We start from the raw sequence: 25028 nt of genomic DNA, 5'->3' as shown, positions 1-25028 counted from the left end.
GGCTACCTTGGAACCGCAATTCTCAGATCTCAGCCTCCTGAGTTGCTAGGTTTACAGGTGTGAGCCACTGGCCCCCAGCTCTCTTAGCTCTTGGATTCTTAATACTACAACTAATCTCCATAATTCACATACCAAGGTTATATTTACTTGTGAAATATTAAAGTTGGAATTGCTGTATAGCTTTTGTGTATGTGTGTGTATGTGTGTGTGTGTGTGTGTGTGTGTGTGTGTGTGTGTGTGTGTGTGTGTGTCCCTGTCCTGGGGCTTGAACTCAGGGCCTGGAATCTGTCCCTATGCTTTTTTGCTCAAAGATAGCAGTGCTACTACTTACATCACAGCTCCTCTCCTGGCATTTTGGTAGTTAGCTGGAGATAAGCCTAGCCAGGCTGGCTTTGAAATGTGATCCTCAGATCTCAGCCTCCTGGGTAATTAGGATGAAGGCCTGAGCCACTAACACTGGGTTTGCTCTATAGCTTTAATGGGCTTCCCATTGTCACTATCACTCTCTCTCTCTCTCAAGAGCATGATATTTTCTTTCACAAAACAGACTTCAAATGGGAGTGAGAGTGGTAGTTCATGCCTATGATCCCAACACATGGGAAACAGAAACGAGAGGACTACTGGATTACATTATGAGATTCTGCCTCAAAAGCGAAAAATGAAAACAAAAACATAAAAGTAAGACCCAAACCTAGACAACAAACAACAGTATTGACAACACCAACCACTACATGCAATATAGGAGACTTTAAAACTAAAATAAGTGATTTCTCCAAACCTTGCTATTTGAAAATCTTAAAGTATTTATAGCTTATGTCTGGTGAATAAAAACCTTAACATATGCCTTAAAGAGCAAAGGTACCAATTGCAGAATGCTGACTACTACAAAGCTTGATGTTAAAGGCTATGTCCACTCTTCTTCAATCCTCCCTGCAGTATTTTGAGGTCAGACGTTTTATACACACACACACACACACACACACACACACACACACACACACACATCCTGAAGTGGAAGAAGAAAAGCATGGATGCACCAATGTGTTTTTTCTTATAGTGGCCAACATCAAACTAGCAGGAATGAGAAATCCTGCTTTCAAGTGCTGGTTCCAGTTCTCCTCATGTGTTCTTTGCTTTTCCAATTCTGGGCTTCAACATCCTCCTTTGTTATTCAACAATAATGATAATATCAATAAGTATTATTATTTAAAATAGGTCATAGTTCCAGTGGAATAATCTTCCTATCATTTTGCTATTACTGTTCCAGTCCACTTTATCTCCTCTCTTTGTTCTGACTCTCTTCCTTCTTTGTTTTGTGACAAGGTCTCTCTGACACTCTCAAGGTAACCTCAAACTTGCAGTCCTCCTTACTTCAGCCTCCCAAGCTGAGATTGCACACCTAGCTTTCAATGTTCCTTGAAGTTGGAATCTTTACGAATCTCCTTTTGAAAGGCAAAAGCCAGAGATAGAAGTCTTAGGTTGAGTTTATTAGTGCCTTAATGAGGAATATTTGAAAGAATTTGGGCTGGAAAATTTCTAGAACTATTAGAAGACCAAAGAAGGACAGACAAAGTGCCCAAAACAAAGATTTTACATAGGTATGTTTTGTCTATGCAGCTCAGGCTATGCCTTAGAAGTTGGTATGAAAACAATTCAAAGGTTCATAGGTAATAGAGTCCCCGTCTGGCTGGAGTATGAATAAAATGTGGAAATACGCACACACACGCATGCACACACACACACTCACATTTGGAATTCTCAGGTAGCAGGGATGGTAGACTACTGCTTTTAGGGCAGTAGAAACTGCGGTACTAGGGACCTCCAGTGGGTGGTTAAAAGTCCTTACAATAATGCAGTTAGGAGATCATGGAGCCCAAAAAGTAAGGTGATGATGATGAAGATAGATGCATGAAACCACAGAAGAACTTCCACCTGGATATGAGCACTGCCCAAAAGCCTCCCAAAGCACTGACCCATGGAGATGCTGGGCACAAGTGAAAGATCCAAGGTTTTCTCTTCTCTGTTTTCCCTACTTCAGCTTAGTGTAAAATTCCCTCTGGTGACATCAGTTGGCAGGATACTAAGTGAGGAACTATGCAGAATAAACAGGAGAAGCAGCTCTGCCTAAGGCAGAGATAAGGCTGGCACAGATACCCTGGGGCTCTTAACGATTCAGGTGGACACTGGTCTACGCCTCAGAGCCACCGCTCCCCTCCCCACCCTCTTTCCTTGGGAAGCCAAGAGACCTGGGTTCTAGTCTCCATTCTGCCATTGATTGGGGGCCTCCCTTAATCATTTCTTTAATTTCCTTTTCTCTCTTTTTAATGTTAGATGGAGCATTTCAGTGGATATTCCCCTGTAAAAAAAAAAAAAAAAAAAAAAAAAAGCACCACCTCCAGGACCGCAGTATTTTCTGTCTTTCCACTGTATTATTTTATTCTATTAATATTTGGGGGGAGGGTTTGGTTGTTTTTTGTTTTTTGGTCTTTTGCTCTCTCATTTTCTAATCTCATTCTTTATCAAGCACTGCACTCCTCCAGGGAGGGAGCGAAGGCTTCTTTTATCTGCATCTGGGTTGGACACCAAGACAAAGCCGACGCGCCCCCTCCTTGCGCATCTCTTCCCTCGCCCGCGGCCGCCGCCATCAACCCCTCTGCATCCTGCCTTGTTCCCACGGCAACCGGCAGGGCGCCCAGGTGCGGGCTCGGGACCACCGAAGACGCCGCCCCGCCCCGCCCTCCCCCCAGGCTCCACGCTCTTCGGGGCGGGGGTGGGACGCCATGGCGGGGAGGGTGGGGGGAGGCAGCCCCGGCGCGTGAGCCGCAGAGAGGGCCCGGTTGCCAAGGAAACGGGAAGACGCCAAGCAGCCGCCCCCGCCGCCCCAAGAAAGGCCGGTGGCCTCCGCGGAAAGCTGCCCCCGGGGGAGGAGGAGGAGGAGAAAGAGGGGCCGCGAGAGGGAGGGAAATCGTGAGTGGAGGAGGAAGAGGAGCCTAGGGACGCCCCCCCACACACACCCCACGATTGATGGGCGACCCTTTCGCCCTGGACCTGCCCACCCGCTCCGCCCCGCGGCCCCCTTTTAGCCCCTGGAGAAAGTGCAGACCCGTAACGGGCGAGCTTCGCCCCGGGGCCTGGCTCCCCTCGGGTGTGCCCCGACCTTGGAAGGAGATAGAGGGGAGGGATAACTTCGCTATGTTTAAGATTCAGGAGGGAAATTGGGGGCCTGGAGCCTGGTGGACAGGTCCTTCCTTGCCCCTGCTGACCCCAGACCTTAGATGTTTATCATCATCATCATTATATTATTATCATCTGCCTGTTGGGGGTGGGGTAGACTGTGGTCATTTGCACACTGTGAGCCACCGAGCACCGCCCTCTCCCCCCCCCCCCAACATCCCTGCCAACTCCATTGCTCTGCAGGTTCAGGAAAGACACACAGAACCGTTGAGCTTTTGAGGGTGAAATTATTATCAGTGACATTGTTATCAGTGACATTGTTATCAGTGATGTCATCGAATTGCTTGGTAAAATGTGGCTTTATCCTCTCCTAAGTTTCCCAGTTCCCTAAGTTTCTTCTTTCCTTAGGGTTTGATGCTCATGATGACGCCTATCTCTCTTAGCTTGACAACTCGAGCCTGTTCCCTGCCTTCTTCCCCACCTTGATTTTCTAAGCTAAATTGTGTGAAGAGACAAAAGATGCCCTAACCGCTACCCCTCTCTCCCGCCCCGCCCTTCCCCAACCAATTCCTGACCTCTTTCTCAGCAGTATTCACCCAGTGTTAGAAACAGTGGGTTCAAATCACTAAATTTCCTTCCTTATATTCAACACATTTTTATAAGCTTAGATTTAAAAGCCCTAAGAAGTTGGTTTTTTTTTGAAGCTAAGATCTAAACAAATTCTGTAATACTTCTCATTACAAATTAATTGTGGAAAGGGTTGAATTAAAGTATCCTGAAACCCTTTTGTTTTCCAAGCACCCAATTGTGGAAAGGGAGTAGGGGGTTTTTATAAACCTGATGGTGAGCTGTTTAACATAACCATATAAATTTTATTTAAATAAAACTAAACCCTAAAGAGGAGGTTAAACGTACATTTTTGCTTAATTGTCAAAACTAACAAAATATGATTTTAATATTTATGAGGAGGAAAACAGTTAAAAAGCTCATTTTAAAAGGCTTCCTTTTTTTTTTTCTCTTCCTTTCTCCCTTTTTGTGTGTATGCCAGTACTAGCGCTTAAACTTAGGAGCGCCTCCCTTTTTTTTTTTGCCCAAGGCTCTGCTCTACTTTTTGAGGCATAGCTCTACTTCTGTCTTTTAGGTGGTTACTTGGATTTTGTCTACCCAGGCTAACTTTGACCCATGATTCTCAGATCTCAGCCTTCTTGAGTAGCTAGGATTACCTGCACCCAGCTAGAACTCCTGTCAAATCAGTTTTGTTTTTGAAAAACATGGCAATAGAACAGAAAGACATAGTGTCTTTATGTATATATGTATATACATATACATTTGTCTTTGTGTGTGTATACACACACATATATATATCACATACATATATTCACACATACATATATGGGTTGAGAACTAAAAGTAGTATATTCTGTAATCGAGTTCTGTTCTTAAGAAAAAAAAACTCAGTGTGAATTCACTGGAAACTTACACTAGAAAGGGATTCATATGTCACATAGTTCTTAGAATATTCCTCATTGAAATTTCACAGATGTGTAGAATTCTGAGGCCAAGAAGAATCATTTGCTCTTGCTTTCAGCAAAGCTGACTCCCTTCTCCCTTCCCCACATGCCTCCTCCTCCCTCCCCCCTCTTCCCTCTCCTTAATATGGCTTCTTCACACTGATTTCTAAAGCACAAATCTGGTACAGAGCAACATCCACCAGAAACTTAAAAATGTCTGTGACCATGAGTGGATTTTTAACTTGAGAAGCAGTTCAAAGGTAAGCAACAGAAAACAATAAGAATGCTATTTTAGAAACATGTGCCTTGCCTACATTTTAATATTCTCTACACACCCTACCACCCTCCCATTTCCTACACCTGTCTATATTTGCTGAGAAAGAAACTTGGCTTTCAATGGCCATCTGGTTGAGTAGGCCCAAAAGGCTGAGCTCCACGAATTAAGCATTATGGTGGATTTATTTTCATGCAGTTATTTCTGTATTTTATTCATCCTGGTCAGTTTTTCAAACTTGTAGTGCAGTATGAAATTCAAAAGCCTGTGGAGAGTACTTGCCTCACCTGAGATAACCTACCCTCTCCTTGTCTATGTCTGATGGTCTGTTTCCTTGCTGCTAACTGTCTCTGTAATCTTGTGAAGTTTTGATTTACATCTAGCAACCTATTGCCTCCAAATATTCATTTTATAGTAAAATATAATGAGAGAATTTATGAGATTAGAGGGGAGAAACTTTTATAGATAGTTTTGACTTAGTAGGTAATTTGTGAAGTTAGAAGTAACCCACTAAGTTATTCAAATAGTGTTATTTCTTACCTCTTTAGACAAAAATTATTTCATGCCTTCTGATTTAGAAGGCTCTTAAATTAACACCCCCGAAGCCATGATAACATTAGCTAGCTTTGCTAGGTTAACTTTGTAACCGAAATATATCATCCAAGTGGACCTAGGGATGTGCTCTTCAGTGACATTAGCATATTCTCATTATGAATCCTTATGTTCTCTGCCTGATTAATATTCAGACAGGCTTCTCTTTCCCACAGTAGCAGAAGGGGTTCAGATTTTTGTTTTTAAAATCATGATTTTAAACTTCCTTCCACACAGGTACAAACTTATATGAAAAGTTTAAACGTGATCTTATAAAACACAGTCCTACAAATGACTATAAAAATGCTTAGTGAAAAAAAATACTTAGTGACACAACTCAGGTTTGGCTTATAGGCTGCAGATTGTGTGTGTGTGTGTGTGTGTGTGTGTGTGTGTGTGTGTGTAGTTTCACACTGATTCTCCAAGACCAACTTTCTGTACTTTAGAGAAAATAATCCCCAAGGAACCAACAAAAGCTTTCTCCATTGTTCAAAGAGAGACAATAAACTTGGCAAGATTTCATAACTACCAGACAAGAGACACTGAGTCAGGGACAATCAGACTCTGCCAATATCTACACCACCAAACCAAGCAGAGGAAGGAAGGAAAGCCACTGAGTACAGACACCTTGAGGGTTAGTCATCTGTCTGTCTTGCCCTGCTTTTTCCACAGAGCCTAGAGCCACTCTGGGCTCACACCAAAGTCATTAAAATATGTGTGTGTGTGTGTGTGTGTGTGTGTGTGTGTGTGTGTGTGTGTGTGTGTGTCTAATGATAAAGCAAGAGCTTTACTGGACAAGGAGTTGTGGGGGCTTTGGTGAGCTTACAAAGGAGGTCTGTCTGTTTCATGATGAAGCAATGCTTCCATTTTATAACTTTGGGAGCTTGAATATTATAAGTTTAGACCACACCAACCAGAGTTTCATGTTTTTATTTTGGTGTGTGTGTGTGTGTGTGTGTGTGTGTGTGTGTGTGTGTGTGTGTGTGTGTGTGTGTTTCTGTGTTTTAGTACTGGGGATTGAACTCAGGACATCAGGCTCTCTCTTACTGGCTCTCTCTACCACTTGAGAGAGCTTCCACTTCTGGCTATTTGCTAGTTAATTAGAGATGAGTCTCACAGATTTGTCTGTCCAGGCTGGCTTTGCACTGCAATCCTCCGATCTCAGCCTCCTGAACAGCTAGGATTATAGGCGTGAACCACCAGCCCTCAGCTAGAGTTTCACTTCTTGAAAGCATCCTCTGACTTCTTTCCCTTCCATATATGGAGCCTCCAGCAATCTGTCCTCAGCATAGTCACTTCACTCTCTGTTCTCACCATGGTTATTAATAACTTCCTGGAAACTCTCTCGGCATCTTTGGATTGGCACCCACCTGCCTCCTGGCTGCTTAGAGGGCTCCTGTTCCTTACATTTTTTTAATGACGCAACAGTTTTGTCCCTTGACCATTTTCTCTTTGCAATACCTTGTCTGCTTCCCTTCAGCTATCCACCAGTATGTGTCAGTGCCCAAATTGTTTCCTCTCTCATCAGTTTCAGAACCTTCTGTCCACCCACTTGCTTAACATCTCCACTTGTGGTAACCCAAGCACCCTAAACTCTGCAATTTGATGAGCAGGTTTTTGGTTTTTTGCTCACAATGCTAGTTCCTCCTTGTGTTCTGAAGAGAGTATTGGCATCAACCATTAAGAGATACTCAAGCCAACAACGTGGGCAGCTTCCTAGATAGCGAGATTTCTTTCCTGAGAAATCTTACCAATACATCATAGGATGGGCACTGGCACAGGACTCTCAGGGTTCAAATCCCAGCTCTCCACCTACTAGCTCCATAGTCTTGAGCAACAAAGACTTTAGGTCTTTGGGCCTCGGTTTCCTCACCTGCAAAATAGATAGACCATGCCTGTCTTCCTAGTGTTGCTAAGACTGAATAAGTTAAAATGTGTGGATGGCTTAAGGAAAGAGGTCCTGGTACTTCCACAAGCTCTGCCCTCTGCATCTTGTCTTCTCTGTCTTCCGCCTCAGCCCCTTTTCTGATTATCATCACATCTGAATGGCTAACATATATTCCAGTGGCATTCTCACTTCAAGTTCTACTCCACCCCCCCCCCATCCACAACTGTGGGTCTTTGAAAACCTCCAAATAGAACCTTTCAGTAGAAGGATAACATTTCCAATCATAATCTTCAAGGCCCTCCATAAGCGGTGCTGCTGCCACACCCCCAACCCTTCTGGTACTGCCTTCCCTCTTCCCCTGTCCTGCCGCCCACCTCCCATTCATGGCCTGAAGCCTTTACACCTGCTGTCTTCTCTGGCCCACTTCTTCCCTAGCTTCTGTCTTATCAAGCCCAGTACCGTTTCCTAAGGAAAGTTGCCCAGCCCCTCCAGACAAGTTATGGGAACCCACAACAAAGAACCCCATCTTTCTACTCGATGGCCCTTATTGACTGTTAGGGTTCACTCATTTAATGTCAGGCTGCAAGCAACTCAAGGACAGGGACCGAGTTTGCCCTATCAGTTGTTGGACAAGTGCCTAGTAGTGCCTAGTTTGTTGCATCCATGAATTTAAGCAACCCAGAGCTTATCTATCAGGTCATTGCTAACCTAGCTAGGGCTCAGGGTTTGCTTTCCCATTGTGTGGTGGATCTGCTTCTGAGCCAGGTGTCTGTCAGCCTGACTCCTTGTGAAGAGGAGGAAGGGCTCACTGAAGCTGGCTGATGAGGTGACTGCATTATTTATGCCTGGAACAGGAGGATTATAAGAGCTGTAACGCCAACTCAAGTAGCCCCTTCGGTCTGAAAGGCGCATCTGTACCTTTCAAACAATGGAGATTGGATTAATAAGAGAATAAAAGCAATTATACTCAAAGAACTCCAAATACAGGCAAAGCCACAAAGGAGTCTGTCATAACACAATTCTTTTTCTTTGCAATGCAGGTCGGGGATTAAGAATCATGTTGCATGAAGCAAGGGACAGGCAGAAGTTTGTCAGTGATGTTCAGTATCTTCGGGACATGCAACATAAGGTGGACTCTGAATATCAGGTAATTGCAGAATGCAAGATTTGTCTCCCAGCATTAGACTTCAGAATGCAGCCTGAGTTTGTGATAAGCAATCAACATTTTCTAAAACCTCCCAACCCACCACTTGCTAGTTGGAGTGACCATGGAAAGTCACGTCACCTTTCTTTTTTTTTTTTTTCATTTTATTTTATTTTATTTTATTTTGTGAACATACTGTACAGAGGGGTTACAATTACATGGGCAGGAATGTCACCTTTCTTGAGTCTCAGTGTCCTCATCTGTAAAATGATATTGTTTAACAGTACTCACTTCATAATACTATCATGAAAATTAAATGAGATAAACCTTTTTTTCTTTTCAAAGTGTTTGGCACACAGACATTGGCCACAAATGACATTAAGGTTCCAATATGACAGACCAACCAAGAAGTTCATCCACTAAGAGGTTAACTTAGTTATCCCCACCATTTATAAAACAGCCTTCTCTTCTGTTGTCATGGGTCTCTCCCTCCCCCAAGAAAGGTGGCAAGTACATTGGACAGGAAGCTCAACTCTTTGTCTCCATGGTTACCATATTTACATGCAAAAACAAACGCAGCCCTAGTGCCTGCAGGGTCATGATGCGATTACCTGGGGTTGGCATAGGACAAACTTGCCTGACTGGGTTGTGGGATTCTGGGAGCAGATGGAAGGTGTCACTCATCACCCCCCTGCCAGAGGTCGGCTTGGCCTCCGAGGTCTGTCAGCCCTCACCAATCAAGGAGGTACGTCCTCCTGAGCCTTGGTAGAGAATCAAAACGTGCTCTGTCTCTAAGGAGAACACAGATCTGCTGTTAGCAGGCTTTCTTTCCTTCCGAGCAATTTCAAATATAACCCAACCTCTCCCGGGTCACCAAGGAAACCAGACGTAGCTCTGTAACCTGACTTCACCTGTGTAATACAGGTTTACTTTGGAGCTGGAAATGGAGTCAGCTCTTTTCCTCCCACAACTTGCCATCCCACATCCAAGAAGACTAGAAAACTTCAGAAAATCTCAGTGGAGCTGTGGCTCAAATGATCAAGTGTTACCTTGAGCAAAAGAAGGTTAAGGACAGTGCTTAGACCCTTTCATTCAAGCCTCAAGAAAACAAAAACACATAACAAAAAAAATTATAAACCAGGCACTGGTAGCTCACACCTGTAATCCTAGCTAATCAGGAGGCTAAGATCTGAAAATTGTGGTTTGAAGGCAGCTGTGCTAGAAAATCCATGATACTCTTATCTCCAGTTAGTTACCAAAAGAGCCAGAAGTGGAGCTATGGCTCAAATGGTAGTGTGCTAGCCCTGAGCAAAAGGGCGCAAGGATAGAACCTAGGCCATGAGTTCAAGCCCTAGCCCTGGCACCAAGAAGCAACAACAACAACAACAACAAATCTCTGAGGAAATCTGTAGAAGAAAAACGCGAATGTCAGTCTAGGAACTGGTCGCCCTGGGAGTCCATTTGCTTTTCACAAAGATACCTCTGCCAGCTGACATGGTCTTTTGGAAATAACTGTTTGAAATTGACTCTAGAATGGATATATAGGAAAATTAGTCTTAGCTGGACTAGGGCTGTAATCCTAGCTACTGAGGAGGCTGAGATCTGGTTTGAAGCCAGCCTAATTAGGAAAGTCTGTGAGACTCATCTCCAATAAATTATAAAGAAAAAACCAGAAGTGGCATTGTGGCTCAAGTGTAGAATACTAGCCTTGAGCAAAAGAAGCTCAGGGCCAGTGCCCAGGCCCTGAGTTTAAGCCCTAGTATAGGCCCATCTGAAGAAAACCTCACAACTACGTGGCTTGCTACCACTGCAGTTTTATTTTCTAATCTCAGTCGGGTTTTCAACACTTCCTTTTCAACCAATGTTTAGTTTTTGAAATGCCTACCATGTGCCGAACAAGGTCCCGTTTCTGATGAAATTCTTATTCTATGCTTGAGAAGAAAATAACATGTATAAGTATAAAATAGGTGTGTGTGTGTGTGTGTGTGTGTGTGTGTGTGTGCCATACCTGGGCCTGAACTCAGGGCTTGGGCACTGTCCCTAAGCTTTTATGCTCAAGGCTAGTGTGCCACCACTTGAGCCACAGCTCCATTTCCAGCTTTTTTGGTAGCTAATTGGAAATAAGTGTCTCATGGACTTCTTTGCCCGAGATGACTTCAAACCATGATCCTCAGATCTCAGTCTCCTGAGTAGCTAGAATTACAGGTGTGAGATGCTGCATGAGCCACTGGCTCCTGACAATAAGAGATAATTTTAATTATTGCTCTGGTTCAGATATCAGTGTCTTTCAGAATCCTGTGTATTAAAGGCTTGGTCCCCAGCTTGATAATGTGGTGGACCCTTTAAGAGGTGGGGACTAATGAGAAGTCTTAGGTCTTCAAAAGGCATGTCTTCAAAAGGAGAGAGTGGACATTTAGGCTCACATTCTTTCCTTTTTTTCTTTTCTGTTCTTTTCCCCTCCCTCCCTACTTTCCTCCTTTCCTTCTTTCGTTCCTTCCTTCCTTTCAGCCACAGAATTGTGAATGGCTTTGCTGTAGCTCCTGCCTTAATGTACTGTGATGCCACAGGTCCAAAATAACAGACTCATTCAGTCATAGCACTTGGTCATAGTCAAACTTCCAAAATAAAGATTTACTCTCTCTAAGTCACCTTATCTCAGGCATTTGTTACAGGAACAGAAAGCTGAGTAATGTAGTTTCTGGTACACAGGTGAGGAAAACAAAACAGGTAGTGAGAGTAAGAGCAGTGCCCCTTTAGATAGACTTCTTTTGAGGAAGCACGTTTGTCCTCAGAAGCGAATAACAAGAAAGAGCCTGCCAAAAGCATCCCAGGAAGGAAAGCAAATATAAAGACCCTGAGGCAGGAGCTACACAGGGGCCTTGGAGTAAACAAAAGAAGACCAGAGTGGCTGAAAGACATTCATCAAGGGAAGGTGTGGAAAGTGAGCTCCATAGGGCCCAATAGACAAAGCTCTGTGTATAGCTTTGATTCTTAGCACGAGAATTATTGGATGATTTTACAAGATGAACAGTGTAACTTGGTTTGTGTGTGTGTGTGTGTGTGTGTGTGTGTGTGCGCGCGCGCGCGCCCCTAAACTGAGGTTTGAACTCAGACCCTGGGCACCGTCTGGTCTGAGCTTCTTCTCAAGGCTAGTGCACCATCACTTGTAGCTTTTTTGTAGTTTTTGGTAGTTTAATGGAGATGACAGTCTCACAGACTTTCCTGTCAAGGCTAACTTCAAACTGCGTTTCTTAAAACTCGAGCCTCCCAGGTAGTTAGAAATACAGGCATGAAACACGGGTGCCTGGCTGATTAATTTTTGTTGTTATTGTTGTTTGTCAGTCATGGGGCTTAAACTCAGGGTCTGTGCTCTGTCCCTGAGTGCTTTTGCTTAATGCTAGCACTATGCTACTTTGAGCCACAGATCCACTTCTGGTCTTTGAGTGGTTAATTAGAGATAAGAGTCTCTCCGGGACTTTCTGCCTGGGCTGGCTTTGAACCATGATCCTCTAGCTATGATTACAAACGTGAGCTGAGCCACCAGTGCCCAGCTGATTGTTTTTGTAAAAGATCAATTTGGATTCTGTATAGGGAACGGACTGGAGAGGGCAAGAAAAACACAGGAAAATGCATGAGGAAACTAAGATGAAAATTTAGGAGCAAGATCATGGTGGCTTGGATCAGGTTGATAGCATGTAAGCCAAACCTAAGACACAGAAGCAGAACAGACTTTAGGCTGATCAATGATGAAGAGCTGTGAAGGAAAGAAATAGCGAAGGATGAGTCTAGCTTCAACACACTGCCTTGTCCATCAGCTCCCTTGGACATCATCACTGTTAAACCTCCCATTCTTCTAACCTCCATCCCCCAATCTTCTAACAAGTTCCCCTCCTGTGTAGGGGAAGACCTACGTCAGCAAGTAGAAACATAATAGACAGCTCCTCTGCTGCCATCATAGGCCATACACTCGGCCAGCCCTCAAGTCTCAGGATAGAGTGACCTTCCTCCTTGCTGAGATCTTGGCTCCACCCCTCTCCTAGCTCTCCCACCTATGGGCCTCTTATCTATCATGCCTTTGACCCTCTTAATTTTTATTGACTCAGTCTACAAAAGTGTTCAAGTTCTTCCATCTTCAGAACCAAAGAACAAAGCCACCTACAGACCTTCAGCCTAGGCTACATAGCAAGACCCTGTCTCTCAAGGAAAAAGAAAAATAAATCAGTTGTATGTTTCAGTGACTCCTCAGTAACTTAGATCACACATAACCAATGTGTATGTAGATTGTTTACTAAGACAGACTTTGCATTGGAAAGATATTGATAACCAATGTGTATGTAGATTGTTTACTAAGGCAGACTTTGCATTGGAAAGATATTGACTCTCTATGTCATCAATGAGTTTGTCATTGGCCCCCTACTTCCTATGGAAATCCCAGCTCACTCTCCACCCCTCCTCCCTTCTCCTCTTCCCCCCATCCTTTCTTCTCTTTCCTTTTCCCTCTCTCGTTCTCAGTGAAATCATTGGCTGAGAATAGCACCTGGGATTTCCCACTTCAGCATGTGCAAGTAGCATAAGACCTAATCACTACGTAGGACTCCCAAATCATAGACACTCGCCACATAGTCCTTCCTGTTCTTCACTTGCCTTTAATGAACTGGCTCAAATTGAAGCCCTCGGAAACCTCCTGTGTAAACTATTCCTGCTGCCTCCTAAAATATACTAAGGGTTGGTATGCACCAAATTAGCAGGGCTTTTACAGGTCTCTCTGCACTAGTGGCAGAGGGTCAAACCTACCCTGGTTATTTTGATACAACTTTCAGTAGCTGGGTGGGACCCTTTTGAGAAAACAAGAGGAAATAAACATCTATTTGGCATATTACATGCTATTTCAGAATCTGGTAACTAGTATATAATTATATGCTATCTCAGAATTTGGCTCTGTTCCTTCAAGGGTGTTCATGCTGCATAGTTGTGGGTTTGGGTATTTTTTGTTGTTGTTGTTGTTGGTTTTTGTTTTTTACTTTTTTGGCAAATGTGTTTATGTAACTGAAAGAAGAATTTAGGCACTAATGTCCACTGGAAAGCTGGAGGGAAAGATTACACTTGGCATTTCAGAGCAATTTTCTATAATCTATCAAATGTGTTCAAATTGGTTTCATTTCATGGCACTTATTCATCTTGATTCTTTCAAGTGCAGATCAAACAACTAAACATGACGATACAAATCTATTCAAGGACATGATAGGTGACTTTCTACCAGGTGGCAAGGGTTTGGGAGGGGAGGGAGAGAGATACAAGTTGAGCAAGTCTAATCTTAAAACCCAACTTTTTTGGAGCACCAACATGATGTCACAAGTAGAAAATTCCACACCAGCAAAATTTAAGCACAAAATTATTTTTAAAAAATATTAGTGAAAGACATGTAGGATTTCAGGAGCCAAATTCAGCAAATAGAAAAAGGTTGATATGAAAACAATGTCAAATCCGAATACTTGACAGAAAGAAGAAAGCGTGAAAGCAAAAGAAGAGAAAGAAAGAAAAAAGGAGGAGGAAGGAAGGACAAAAGAGAGAAGGAGGGGACTGGGAAGGTGGCTCAGTGGTAGAGTGCTTGCCTTGCATGCCTGAGGCCCTGGATTCGATTCCTCAGCACCACATAAGCAAAAAGAAAAAAGCCATAAGTGGCGCTGTGGCTCAAGTGGTAGAGAACTAGCCTTGAGCTGAATAGCTGAGGGACAGCGCCCAGGCCCAGAGTTCAGGCCCCACGACTGGACCCAAAAAAAAAAAAAAAAAGAGAGAGAGAGAGGGAGGAAAGAGAAGAAGGAAGGAAGAAAGAGAGAAAAGAAAGAGAAGAAAAAATTCTTTAAATATTGTATATTTACCTTTCGGTTATATGTCCTAAGTATATATAAACAAACAAATTTTGTGTTTAGACTTGGATCTCATTGTCAAGCTAGCAAATTGTGAAACCGAAGCAGATATTCCAAAATCTGGAAAAAGAAATCCAAAATCTGAGACACTTTGGTCTTTCAGATGAGAGATTCTTGACCTGTGATTCAACTTCCCTCCCCAGAGAAATTAGGGAGATGATTCTCTTAGTGGTTCACCTCTGCAGTACCCATGCCTGTATTCTTCACAGCCAATGGAGGGGAACCCCATGTCAAATTGCATTATGCCTTCAATTTCTTACCTCTTAAAACCAATGGACTTGCCGGGCGCTGGTGGCTCACGCCTGTAATCCTAGCTACTCAGGAGGCTGAGATCTGAGGATCACGGTTCAAAGCCAGTCCGGGCAAGAAAGACCGTGAGACTCCTATCTCCAATAAACCACCAGAAAACCGGAAGTGGCGTTGTAGCTCAAGTGGTAGAGCGCTCGCCTTGAGCTGAAGAGCTGAGGGACAACGCCCAGGCCCAGAGTTCAAGCCCCACGACCGACAAAAAACAAACAAACAAAAAAAACCACCAATGGACTTTAATAATGTTACCAAGGGTAATGAAAACCCCAAACTCTGAGGTAGATCAAAACAACAACAACAACAACAAAAACAATAATAGAAGTTGATGGTAACTTCCCCAAATGCCTATAAGGTTAGAATAATGACTGTCTTTAGATGCTGTTATTGACTGAGATATAAAGTTGGTCATTTTTATGATGATTTCTTGTATAGCAGAACCATGCGGCTGGGGAGTATTCCTGTGACACATACTTCTCTATCTTTTTATTTTTGTTGTAACAGTTTGAACTCAGGACCTCTCAATTGTTCGGCAGGCATTTGAGGCACATCCTCAAGTCTCCCTGCCGTTTTAGTTTGTTTCTGCTGCAGGGTCTCCCTCTTTTGCTGGGGCTTGCCCTGGACCTTGATCTTCCTACCTCTTCCTCCTGAGTAGTTGGGGCCCCAGGCATGTGTCATGACAGTCACATATGACTTATTTAATTCGTTTTGTCAAGGTGAGGTAGAGAGGGGTTACCGTGACATACATAAGGTAGTAAGTACATTTCTTGTCAAACTTGTTACCCCCTTCCTCATTTTTCTCCCACTCACACGTGACTTCTTAAGTCATTCTGAGTCAGGAGGATGATTGGAAGGAGCATACTGGTAATTAAAAAAGAACCTCTGAGTACAACTGTGGGCTCAGAAAGCTGTCATCCAAAGAAAAAGTGTCTTACAGTGTGACGGTGAATCACTGCGTGCAGGAGAGAGACCCTGGCTGCCTGGGGGACTTGGGGGATGGGAAACAGACTTCTCATTACAGAGGAAGAGTGTTTCTCAGACTCAGACAGAAAGGCTCTTTCTTCTAGGAACAAGATCATGGTCACATGCTTTGGCAAAGGCTGATTTTAGAAATGGAAGTAAACCATGCTGGACTAAAAACTGCGTGATGATGGTGGTGGTGGTGGTGGTGGTGGTGGTGGTGGTGATGCTGATGCTGATGGGAACCTTTTACTGAACCTTCACCATGGGCCAGTCACTGCTAACATGACTGACAAGAGAAACAGTCTCACTACACAGAGACGTCTTTATCTTATTACAGATGACTCTCCATGACGCTATCTTGCCCAAGGACTCAGTGCTAGAAAGTGGCAGGGCTGGGGTTTGTCGTGTTTATCAGGATTGAGTTGCAGTGAGTCATGAAGCCCACGCCATCCCCCGCAGGCAGCTATGCACATTCTGCAATTTGCCCCCACAGTGGAAGCTTCTGCGCAGCCTGGCTGCATGTGCTGTCCTCAGAGGCACGAGCTGGTGTGGCAGAGCAGGGAGCCCACCAAAGGAGACCCCTAGGAGAAAGACCTGCTCCTCCCAGAAGGAAGAAATACCAAGTTATCTAAAGCCTTTAGTTCCAAGACTGCCCTCTGATGGTCTTGTCACACACCAGACATTCATTTAGATTCCTCTAAAGACTGACACATGGAATAAAAGGGGAAGGAAGCCACAAGTGGTTGTGAATGACCAATCCATCAGCTCCCAGGCCAAAAGTCTGCCTGATCACTTCAGGATCCCTCTCCCACAGTAACATCATCATTAACAACAAAAACTCATTCACTAAGAAAATCACCCCACCCCACCCCCAGGAGAACATGGCCAGCTTTTTGTAGGACTGGATGTCTGGTGGTTCTGTTTTGTATTCCTTGTCAGCAGAGCCATAACTTTGAGAGGATTCATGTTTGATTTATATGAAGGTCACTCAGCTGTCTTAAGATAAAAATGAGTAAGTACCTGCCTTGCCAACTTGTTGGTTTGTCCCAGTAATCTGGAAGGAAGAAAAAGGAACCGGAAGAGAAAGATTCCTGTCCCTCTCCTTCCCCCTCAATGGTATAAACCAATCTATTCCTCCACCCCTTTGCATAAATATATATATATATATATATATATATATATATATATATATATATATATATATATTTAAGTTGTATGCATTCTTGGAGGTAATTTTTTCTAAAAAAAAATTTTCAGCCCACAAAAATTCTGTTCATCCCACAAATCTGCCTTGGTCTTGTGCACATTTGTTCACACTGGCTCCTCCACTTTCAGCCCAGCCACAATCTGCCTTTCAAGCGAGTAGGTTAAGGTGACACAGACATCTGCCAGGAAACAGCCCTCCACACCCAGCTCTGCTTTGACATCATGGCGGAGGAATAGCTCAAAACGTGGCTCCTATTCTGTTAAACTATTAAAGCTCTTTGACTCCCCTTAGATTCACCTTGGCTGCTTTATTCTGTGTTGTTTATTTGTTGTACTTATTTGTTACCATTACTGTCTACTACTCTTGGATATTTCTTGCTTATGTTATGGAAACAAACACAGCTCAGTATTTATTGAAGTGATTTACTATCTGTGTAACATATTTTTTGAAAATTAAATGTGCTGCAAGGCAGAGAAACAAACAGTTTTGGAGGGTTCTCCCTTTACTAACAAGGCAGATAGATCAGCATCTTTCTGCCAGTATCCAGGATTCTACAGACCACAGGTGATCGCTTGTTTGAACAAGCTAGAGGCCCAGGCTTCACCTGCAATTGTTGTGAAGCTCAGCATGACTAACTGTTCCCAATTCTGGGTAGTTACTATTCTGCAGTATCTGGTCATTTCTATTCTTAACCTTGGGATCATAACCTTGTGGGCTTTCCCTATAGTGTGAAATTCTATTAAGTCCTCCTACATCCCAGAGGGAAATGCCTTTTCTAACAGAAGTTTAAAAAAAAAAAAAAAAGCAGCCCAGGAAATCTTTCCTGTCTTAACTCAGCTAGGAAAGGGAAAGAAGGCAAGTCTACTGTAGTGACAATATAATGTTGATCTTTGCCCCAATTTTCTTTACTATGACCATAGGGAACTTGACCCTGTTAGGTCAAAGGTGAATTAGAGCTGGGCACTGGTAGCTCACATCTGTAATCCTAGCTACTCAGGAGGCTGAGATGTGAGGATTGTGGTTCTAAGCCAGCCGGGGCAGGAAGGTCCATGAGACTCTTATCTCCCATAAACTACTCAGAAAAAGCCCAAAGTCACTCAAATGGTAGAGCACTAGCCTTGAGCTCGAAAGAGGCTCAGGGACAGCACCCAGGCCCTTGAGTTCAAGTCCCAAGACTGGGGAAAAAATGGTGAATTAGATCACTGAAAATGTTACTATTTAGGAGTACTTGAGTACTATTTAGAACATTGTTCAGTCTTCATACTGGAGGAAAAATATTGGGTACCAGATTTTATTTTAGTTAGCTAAGGAAGATGGGGAAATTATTTTGGTGGTTTTTAAAAATTATTTTGTACTTAAGGAGTGATATTTTACACCAAAGGAAAAATATAATTCAACTAACATTAAGTGCCAGGTGCCTAGGGTATTTTTCAAAAGGTAGGATGCTCACTGATCAGCAGGAAGAATGGGCTAAAAAACTAAGCCAACTAACTACAGCATAAATAGTTATACAGTACAAAACTTAGAGCTCAGGTTATGTATATTTGTTTGTGTTAATATATGCTACTTCTCTTTTATCCATAGGTGATACATTCAGAGCCCTTAGTGGATACTGATACTATAAATAATAATAACCCTATATATTGTTATATCTGGTAGTGAAACCAAGTAAGATTAACTCCTGCTACTCAGAATGGTACAAAGTTTGAGATTTATGAACTTTGTGTTTCTAGAATCTTCTATTTGATGTTTTTGGATGAAGATTGACCATGGGCAGCTGAAACTATAGGAATCTAAAATGCAGATATAGGATGGGTACTGCTATGCATTACTTCTTCAGCAATTAATTCAGCCCAGAGAAGAGTAGTATGTTGAGGAAAGCTAAAGAGGATTGACATGAGTTGCTTCTTAGTAATCAACAGGATTGACCAAACAAACATTTTAGGTTGGTTATTCTTAGCAAAGGGAACGGTATATGCTAAAGCTATCAAGTATAGAAATTTTTCTGTAAGTTGGAAGAAGTTCAAGAGGCTGAAAGGAGAAACTAATACAATGTATTAGGTATAACCTTCCCTGAGAAGGTGACTTTTTGACCAAATGCCCCTGAGTGTACTTATCATCTGAATTTACTTAAAGCAGTGGCAGGCATTTTAGACAAAAGAAAGGGATGGTGATTCTTGGTTTTTACATTTGGTAACACTCATGTGGTGATACTGTTTTGAGAAGTGGTAGAAACTTTGGGAAGGGGGAGCTAGCTGGGGGAAGAAGGTCACTGGGACTATATCTTTGAAAGTGATACCTGGTCCGGAGTTCCTTTCTCATGCTCCACTTCCTGTCTGCCATGAGGTGATAAATCTCCTCTGCCCACACACTTCTGCTGCCATGATGCTCTGCCTGAGCCCACAGGACCAAGCAACCATGGATTAAACTCTCAGAAGCCAGCATTGAAAAAATATATCTTTTATGTTGTTTGTTTGGATTCATTGATGAGAAATCTAATCCAAGATACTTGGTGAATTCTTGGAAATGGATATCATTAATCTCATGTTCTTTCCAAGTGGAGTTAAGCCTAATGTTTAACAAACTAGTTGTAAACCAAAGACAAATCAGTGTTTCTGTTCCCTAGGCTTGTTTGAGACGACATGAATTCAAAAAAGAACCAAGTGAGAAGAAACGAGATCAGTTTTGGGGACAAGACACAAATGAGAGATCCTGGCATTCAAGCGGGTCATCTTCTAAACAGGTATGGAGAATTGTGAGAGGCAGTCTCCTGCTGCTGGTGTGTGTGTGTGTGTGTGTGTGTGTGTGTGTGTGTGTGTGTATGAGTGTGATTTAGGAAAAAGCCAGATCAAAAACAAGGTGTTAGCTGGGTACTAGTGGCTCACACCTGTAATCCTAACTATTCAAGAGCACTGAAATCTGAGGATAATTGTTCAAAGCAAGTCTAAGCAGGAAAGTACATGAGACTCTCATAAACTGCAAAATAAACTGCAAAAGAAGCTCAGGGACAGGGCCTAAGCGATAAGTTCAAGCCCCAGGACCAGCATAAAAACAAAACAAACAAACAAAACCCCGCAAGGTGTTAGAGAATGTTGAAGGTCAAAGCAAGGAGAGGTAAGGAAAGCTCCCTTCCACCCACCATACCCCATATGTGACGACCTCACCTCGCCTTGGTCAGGCCTCAGGCTTCCTCCTTGTGAATAAAGAGCTTGACATCCATGATACAAGATACTATGCACTTCAGCCACGCTGGAATGCTTTTATCCGAAGGATAGGAAGCCTTGTCAAGTTCAACATCATGTGTGTGTCTTAAGGTCCAAGGTGGTTGGGTCTAATTTTTATTGCAAAAGAGAGTGTGACTCATACCTGTAATCTTAACTGCTCAGGAGGAAGAGATCTGAGGGTTGTAGTTTGAAGCCAGCCCCAGGCAGAAAGTTCTGTGACTCTCTTATCTCAAATTAACTTTTTTCTGAAGCCAGAAGTGGAGCTGTGGCCCAAGTGGTAGAGTGCTAGTCTTAAGCAAAAAAGCTCAGGGACAGTGCCCAGGCCCTGACTTCAAGCCCCAGGACTGCTTTAAAAGAGAGAGGGGAGGAGGGAGAGAGAGAAAGAGAGTGAGAATAAAATGCACTGATAACTATATTGTGTAAAAACTGGAAATTATTTAAATTTTTTAAAATAATTCAAATCCTTTTACCTAGGATCTTGATAACAACAAATACTATGTAATACTATATCAATAGGTGATGGTAATAATTATTGGATTCCAGGCAATATACTATACTAAGCACATTATATGTGTTAGCTTATTTAATTCTCATAAATATATATAGCTATCTATCTATGTATCTATCTATCTATGTGTCTATCTGCCCCATTTTACAGATGAGGAAACTGGGCCTGATGAAGTTAAATAACCTTGCCTAAGATTTCCCAGGCAGGGATTCCATCCAGGCAGGCTGACCTCTAAGAAGGTGATGCTTTGAACTGTGGAGCTATTCAGTCATATTTCACATTTAAACTCTGGTCCATCTAAGAATTTTACTTCTCTCCTGCATAAGAGCTAAAGACCACAAATTGCATTCAACCTTGGTTGCTAGCATGGTGAATTGATTTAAGATGAGTAGTGTGCCTCTTATGAATTCTTATTTAATATTTTATGCCTGAAATAGACTCTAGAGGAGGAACTCACTCTTTCCTATCAGTGGCCTGGATCCCTGAGATAGATCTTGGATACCTGATATCAATCAAGTTCTGGTTGAGATTTCTTCTTTAATCCAGGATGTTCTCACTGTGGTTATTTAATGTTCAGAGGACCTTAAAAACACCAGTGATTGATGTTTATGGATGTAGATGTATCCCTGGGAGAGATATATACTTCCTATTAAGGGATATAAAAATCACACAATAAAATATTCCACCTAGAGTCTGAAGGTGAAAGAGAGCATCTCACAATATTGACGGAGCCAAGAAGAGCATGTCACCTGGCTCTTTTCCTGTTAGTCAAGGACTAAATATAATACCTGCTTCTGATTAGGCATAGGGAGTGAGATTAACCCCCAAATTAAGTCTGGTTTGGCTAGAATAACACATCTGAACACTGAGATAAATTCTAACAGTTAGAAACAAACATCAAGGACAGATAAGAATGTAATTTAAGTCAACCAGCAGCATGTAGTAATCTTCCTGGACTGGGATTATGAAACAAATGGGCAGCTGGGTTCTTCTGTCTTCATGCAGATTTGTGTACTTTTCACTTGGTAGCATATGTGCATTGGGAATGTTCTAGACTTACGCTTTAACACTCCTCTCCACTGATGTTTGTGACAAGCTGATGTCAGAGTCCTACAATTATCTTCTTCCCACTATAAATTTTTTTTCTTTCAATCATCATCATATAGACACTTAAACCATTCCCAGACAAAGACCGCAACTGTACATGTAGTTTGTACAAAATATTCTGCAATCACTGATTAGATCTGATTTTCTAATGCTTCATTTATTTTCAACTTTTATCCAACACAAAACAATAACAAAAATTTCATGAAAAGTGGTCATTTCTATTAAACTATAAGGGTATGGGTTTTTATGTTTGCATTATGCCACTGTTCCTCAACACATCTGAGTTTGAAAACATTGCTTACATAATCTCAGTTTGCTTGTTTGTTTTTTGAAAAAACTGGACTTTGATTATACAAGTACCTTCAAAGCCCCACCTTCTCATCAGGATGAATGACTAAATCAGAGTGATCACAGTAAAATCAGAGATGTCTGTTTTACCCTTGTCATTACCGATATTCTTGGAGGATACTGGAGGATTTGCCCCTGGACACCCACGGAGAGGACAAAGAAAGGCAGAGTGGCAGATGTCCTTTAAGTACAGTGCCCTCCACAGCCATCTGATTTGTAGGCTTGTGAGACACCACCATCATCACTACCTGGCTCAATCCTCCCAACTTGTGCTTGGTTTGAATGGAACCCAAAATCCCTGGGGAGACTCAGACCAGATGCATGAAAATCCTCAACGTTCATGGGTTGATTTGGACCCTTCCCCACATTCCTACAGAAATCTGGTTGTTCTTAAACTATTAGAGCCTGGCCTGCCCAGTTTTTATATCAACTCCGGAGGGAATGTACAACTTATTAAATAAACCTCATTGGACAGGGTGTACAACTCCAGGGAGGAATGGACCCCTCCCTAAGACTTACTTCCCCAGAAATAGGGAATAAGAGGCTGGGAATGTGACTTAGTGGTAGAGCGCTTGCCTAGCATGCATGAAGCCATGGGTTTGATTCCTCAATACCACATAAACAGAAAAAGCCGGAAGTGGTGCTGTGGCTCGAGTACTAGAGTGCTAACCTTGAGCAAAAGAAGCTCAGGGACAGTGCCCAGGCCCTGAGTTCAAGCCCCAGGACTGGTAAAAAAAAAGAAAAAAGAAAAAGAAAAGAAATAGGAAATAGGAAATAAGGAAACTAGCCATCTCCCAAAGGAGAACCAGGCTAGATGGATCTCATTTCCAGAGCCCAGTGTATTACATGTCACACAGGGTGATAGAGTTGCAAAACATCCTGAGCCAATCAAAAAACAAAAGGGGAAGGGGCAGAAAAAAGATACAGCTTTCATGAGACGGTACAAATCCAACCAGAGCTCCTTCCCTGGGCAGAAATTCCCTGAGTAATTTCCTTCCAGAGAATGCTGTGGCCTAAAACTCTTAAGTAACACTTTGCCTGCAATTTGTGAAGGCAGGTTTATCCCCTGATTGAGTGGCTGATAGGAAAGTAAATTGCTGAATGCATGGAAATTTTCTCACTGCTCTGTCACCCTGTGAAGCATGCCACAACCAAATTCTGACACTTGTCTTACAATTTTCATCACTTGTTCATTTCTCAACCCAGACTCAAATTGTCACAATTCTGACGAGCCTGGAACACTGAGGTATTTTCACAGAAAGTAAGGACTCCCATGTCAAGATCTCTTTTCAGACACCTGCCTAGAGGTAGAGCAGATCCCTGGGCATGCAGGTGATCTGGTAAATGTCCCATCAGCCCTTGTAGGCTGACCAGCTTGCTCCTGCCAGTGGCTTGGACTGATGTGGGCGTAGAGGTTGTGTTTATGATCTATAAATCCAACACGAAGCAATCTCTCTCAAGCCGATGCTTAAAGTGGTACCTCCTACATACTTTAAGTTTGTGGCTTTGCATAATAGAAGATGTTCATTAAGGCCAGCTCTGCCCCTCATTTCAGTGTGAACTTAGGCAAACCACTGTCTTCCTAAACACTATAGTTTCCTGTGAAGGAGATACTTAGACTTATTCCATGGTATCGTTGAAAGACCGACAGAGGTTCCTAAGTGAGATACAGCATTAGATCACAACTCAGTTGTCTTGGTGTCCTCCCCTACTTGCAAATAATGCTTCAACAGGTATAAGTGGAAGAGCAGATGCGGGGGTTTCTACAACACCTTCTTTTGCCTCAACCTCATCCATGGTTACATTTCTAAAATCCAACCTCAGGGGACAACTTAGCTGTGCACCCTTCTCAGGATTATATGTAGCTTTAAGGACTATTTAACCAGATTAGAATTTAAGGGCTGGCTGAGATGGCTCATGCCTGAAAGTTTACTCAAGAGACTGAGATTGGGGAGGATTGTGATTTGAGACCAAACTGGGCAAAAAGTGAGTGAGGTTCATTTTGATCAAACTAGCTTGTGTGGAAGTTCACCTCTGTAATTCCATATGAGGGAGGCATACGTAGGAGAATCACATCCCAGCCTAGTGGAGAGAGTAGTAGGGAAGGAAACCTTTTCTGGAAAAAATAACCTAAAGTTAAAGAGACCTAGAATATGGATCAAACAGTCCTGAAAAGAGGCCCCGACAGATTAAACCCCAGTGGGAAGAAAGGAGGAGAGGCAGAGGAAAGAATGAGGAGAGGATGAAGAGGGAAAGAAAAGAGGAGGAAGAAGGAGACAGAGAAGAAGGAGGAGATGAGAATTTAACAGGGAAATAAACATTACTGCTTTATTATCAACTAGAAGCTGGATATATTAGTAACATATAAAACAAAGTGGTCTCTTGAATTAGAAAGCCCCTTCACTCCTACCTTCCGTCCTTCCTCCTTCCCTTCTGTCCTCTTCTCCTTCCTTCCTACCTTCCTAATCCTGGGTCAGCTGCTTGCTTAGAGGAGCTGGCACAATTTACAGGGGCACCAGGATATTTCAGCCCCTTAAAACTTAATAGAGAAGGTACAGAAGCCCTGACTGTCCCCCCGCCACCTCCCATGGAAGATGCTGAAAAGTGATTAATTAGCCCAGGACGGAGGAGGCTGCGAGCTGGGATGAAAAGATGCTACACAAGCCTCTCTCGTCTTCCAAGTTCCTGTATCCTTGCTGGAAGGGACAGGGTTCCAAATGTACCAGCCTCCAGGCTGTCACTGCGAACTATGAGAGAGATAAGCTCTCAGCTTTTCAAGAACATCTTTTTCCTCTTCTGATAAGAATAGTATTATCATCCATTCTCCCTCAGCGACCAAGCAACTAAATATTTAGCGTA

At 42.8% G+C, this 25028-nt stretch overlaps 1 protein-coding gene across 5 annotated transcripts in view; it reads left to right on the top strand.

The window, feature by feature from the left end:
- Nucleotides 1-2821: 2821 nt before the first annotated feature.
- Marchf10 (membrane associated ring-CH-type finger 10) overlaps nt 2822-25028 on the top strand; it is a 91718-nt gene continuing 69511 nt past the window's right edge. For 2 of the 5 annotated variants that reach the window (XM_070027715.1, XM_070027716.1), the window contains exons 1-3: nt 2823-2967; nt 8479-8585; nt 19609-19725. In XM_070027715.1, coding sequence (XP_069883816.1) covers nt 8496-8585; nt 19609-19725 — 207 coding nt within the window. In that variant the 5' untranslated portion in view covers nt 2823-2967; nt 8479-8495. Of the gene's footprint in view, nt 2968-4857; nt 4946-6011; nt 6185-8478; nt 8586-19608; nt 19726-25028 lie in introns of those variants that run through there. The other 3 variants (XM_070027713.1, XM_070027712.1, XM_070027714.1) reach the window with 3 other exon arrangements.

Source organism: Dipodomys merriami, unplaced genomic scaffold, assembly GCF_024711535.1.
Source record: "Dipodomys merriami isolate MVZ:Mamm:240054 unplaced genomic scaffold, mDipMer1.0.p SCAF_19, whole genome shotgun sequence".
Taxonomy (NCBI): Eukaryota; Metazoa; Chordata; class Mammalia; order Rodentia; family Heteromyidae; genus Dipodomys; species Dipodomys merriami.
Note: the sequence above shows the minus strand (reverse complement) of the source record. Positions and strands in the feature narration are given on the sequence as shown.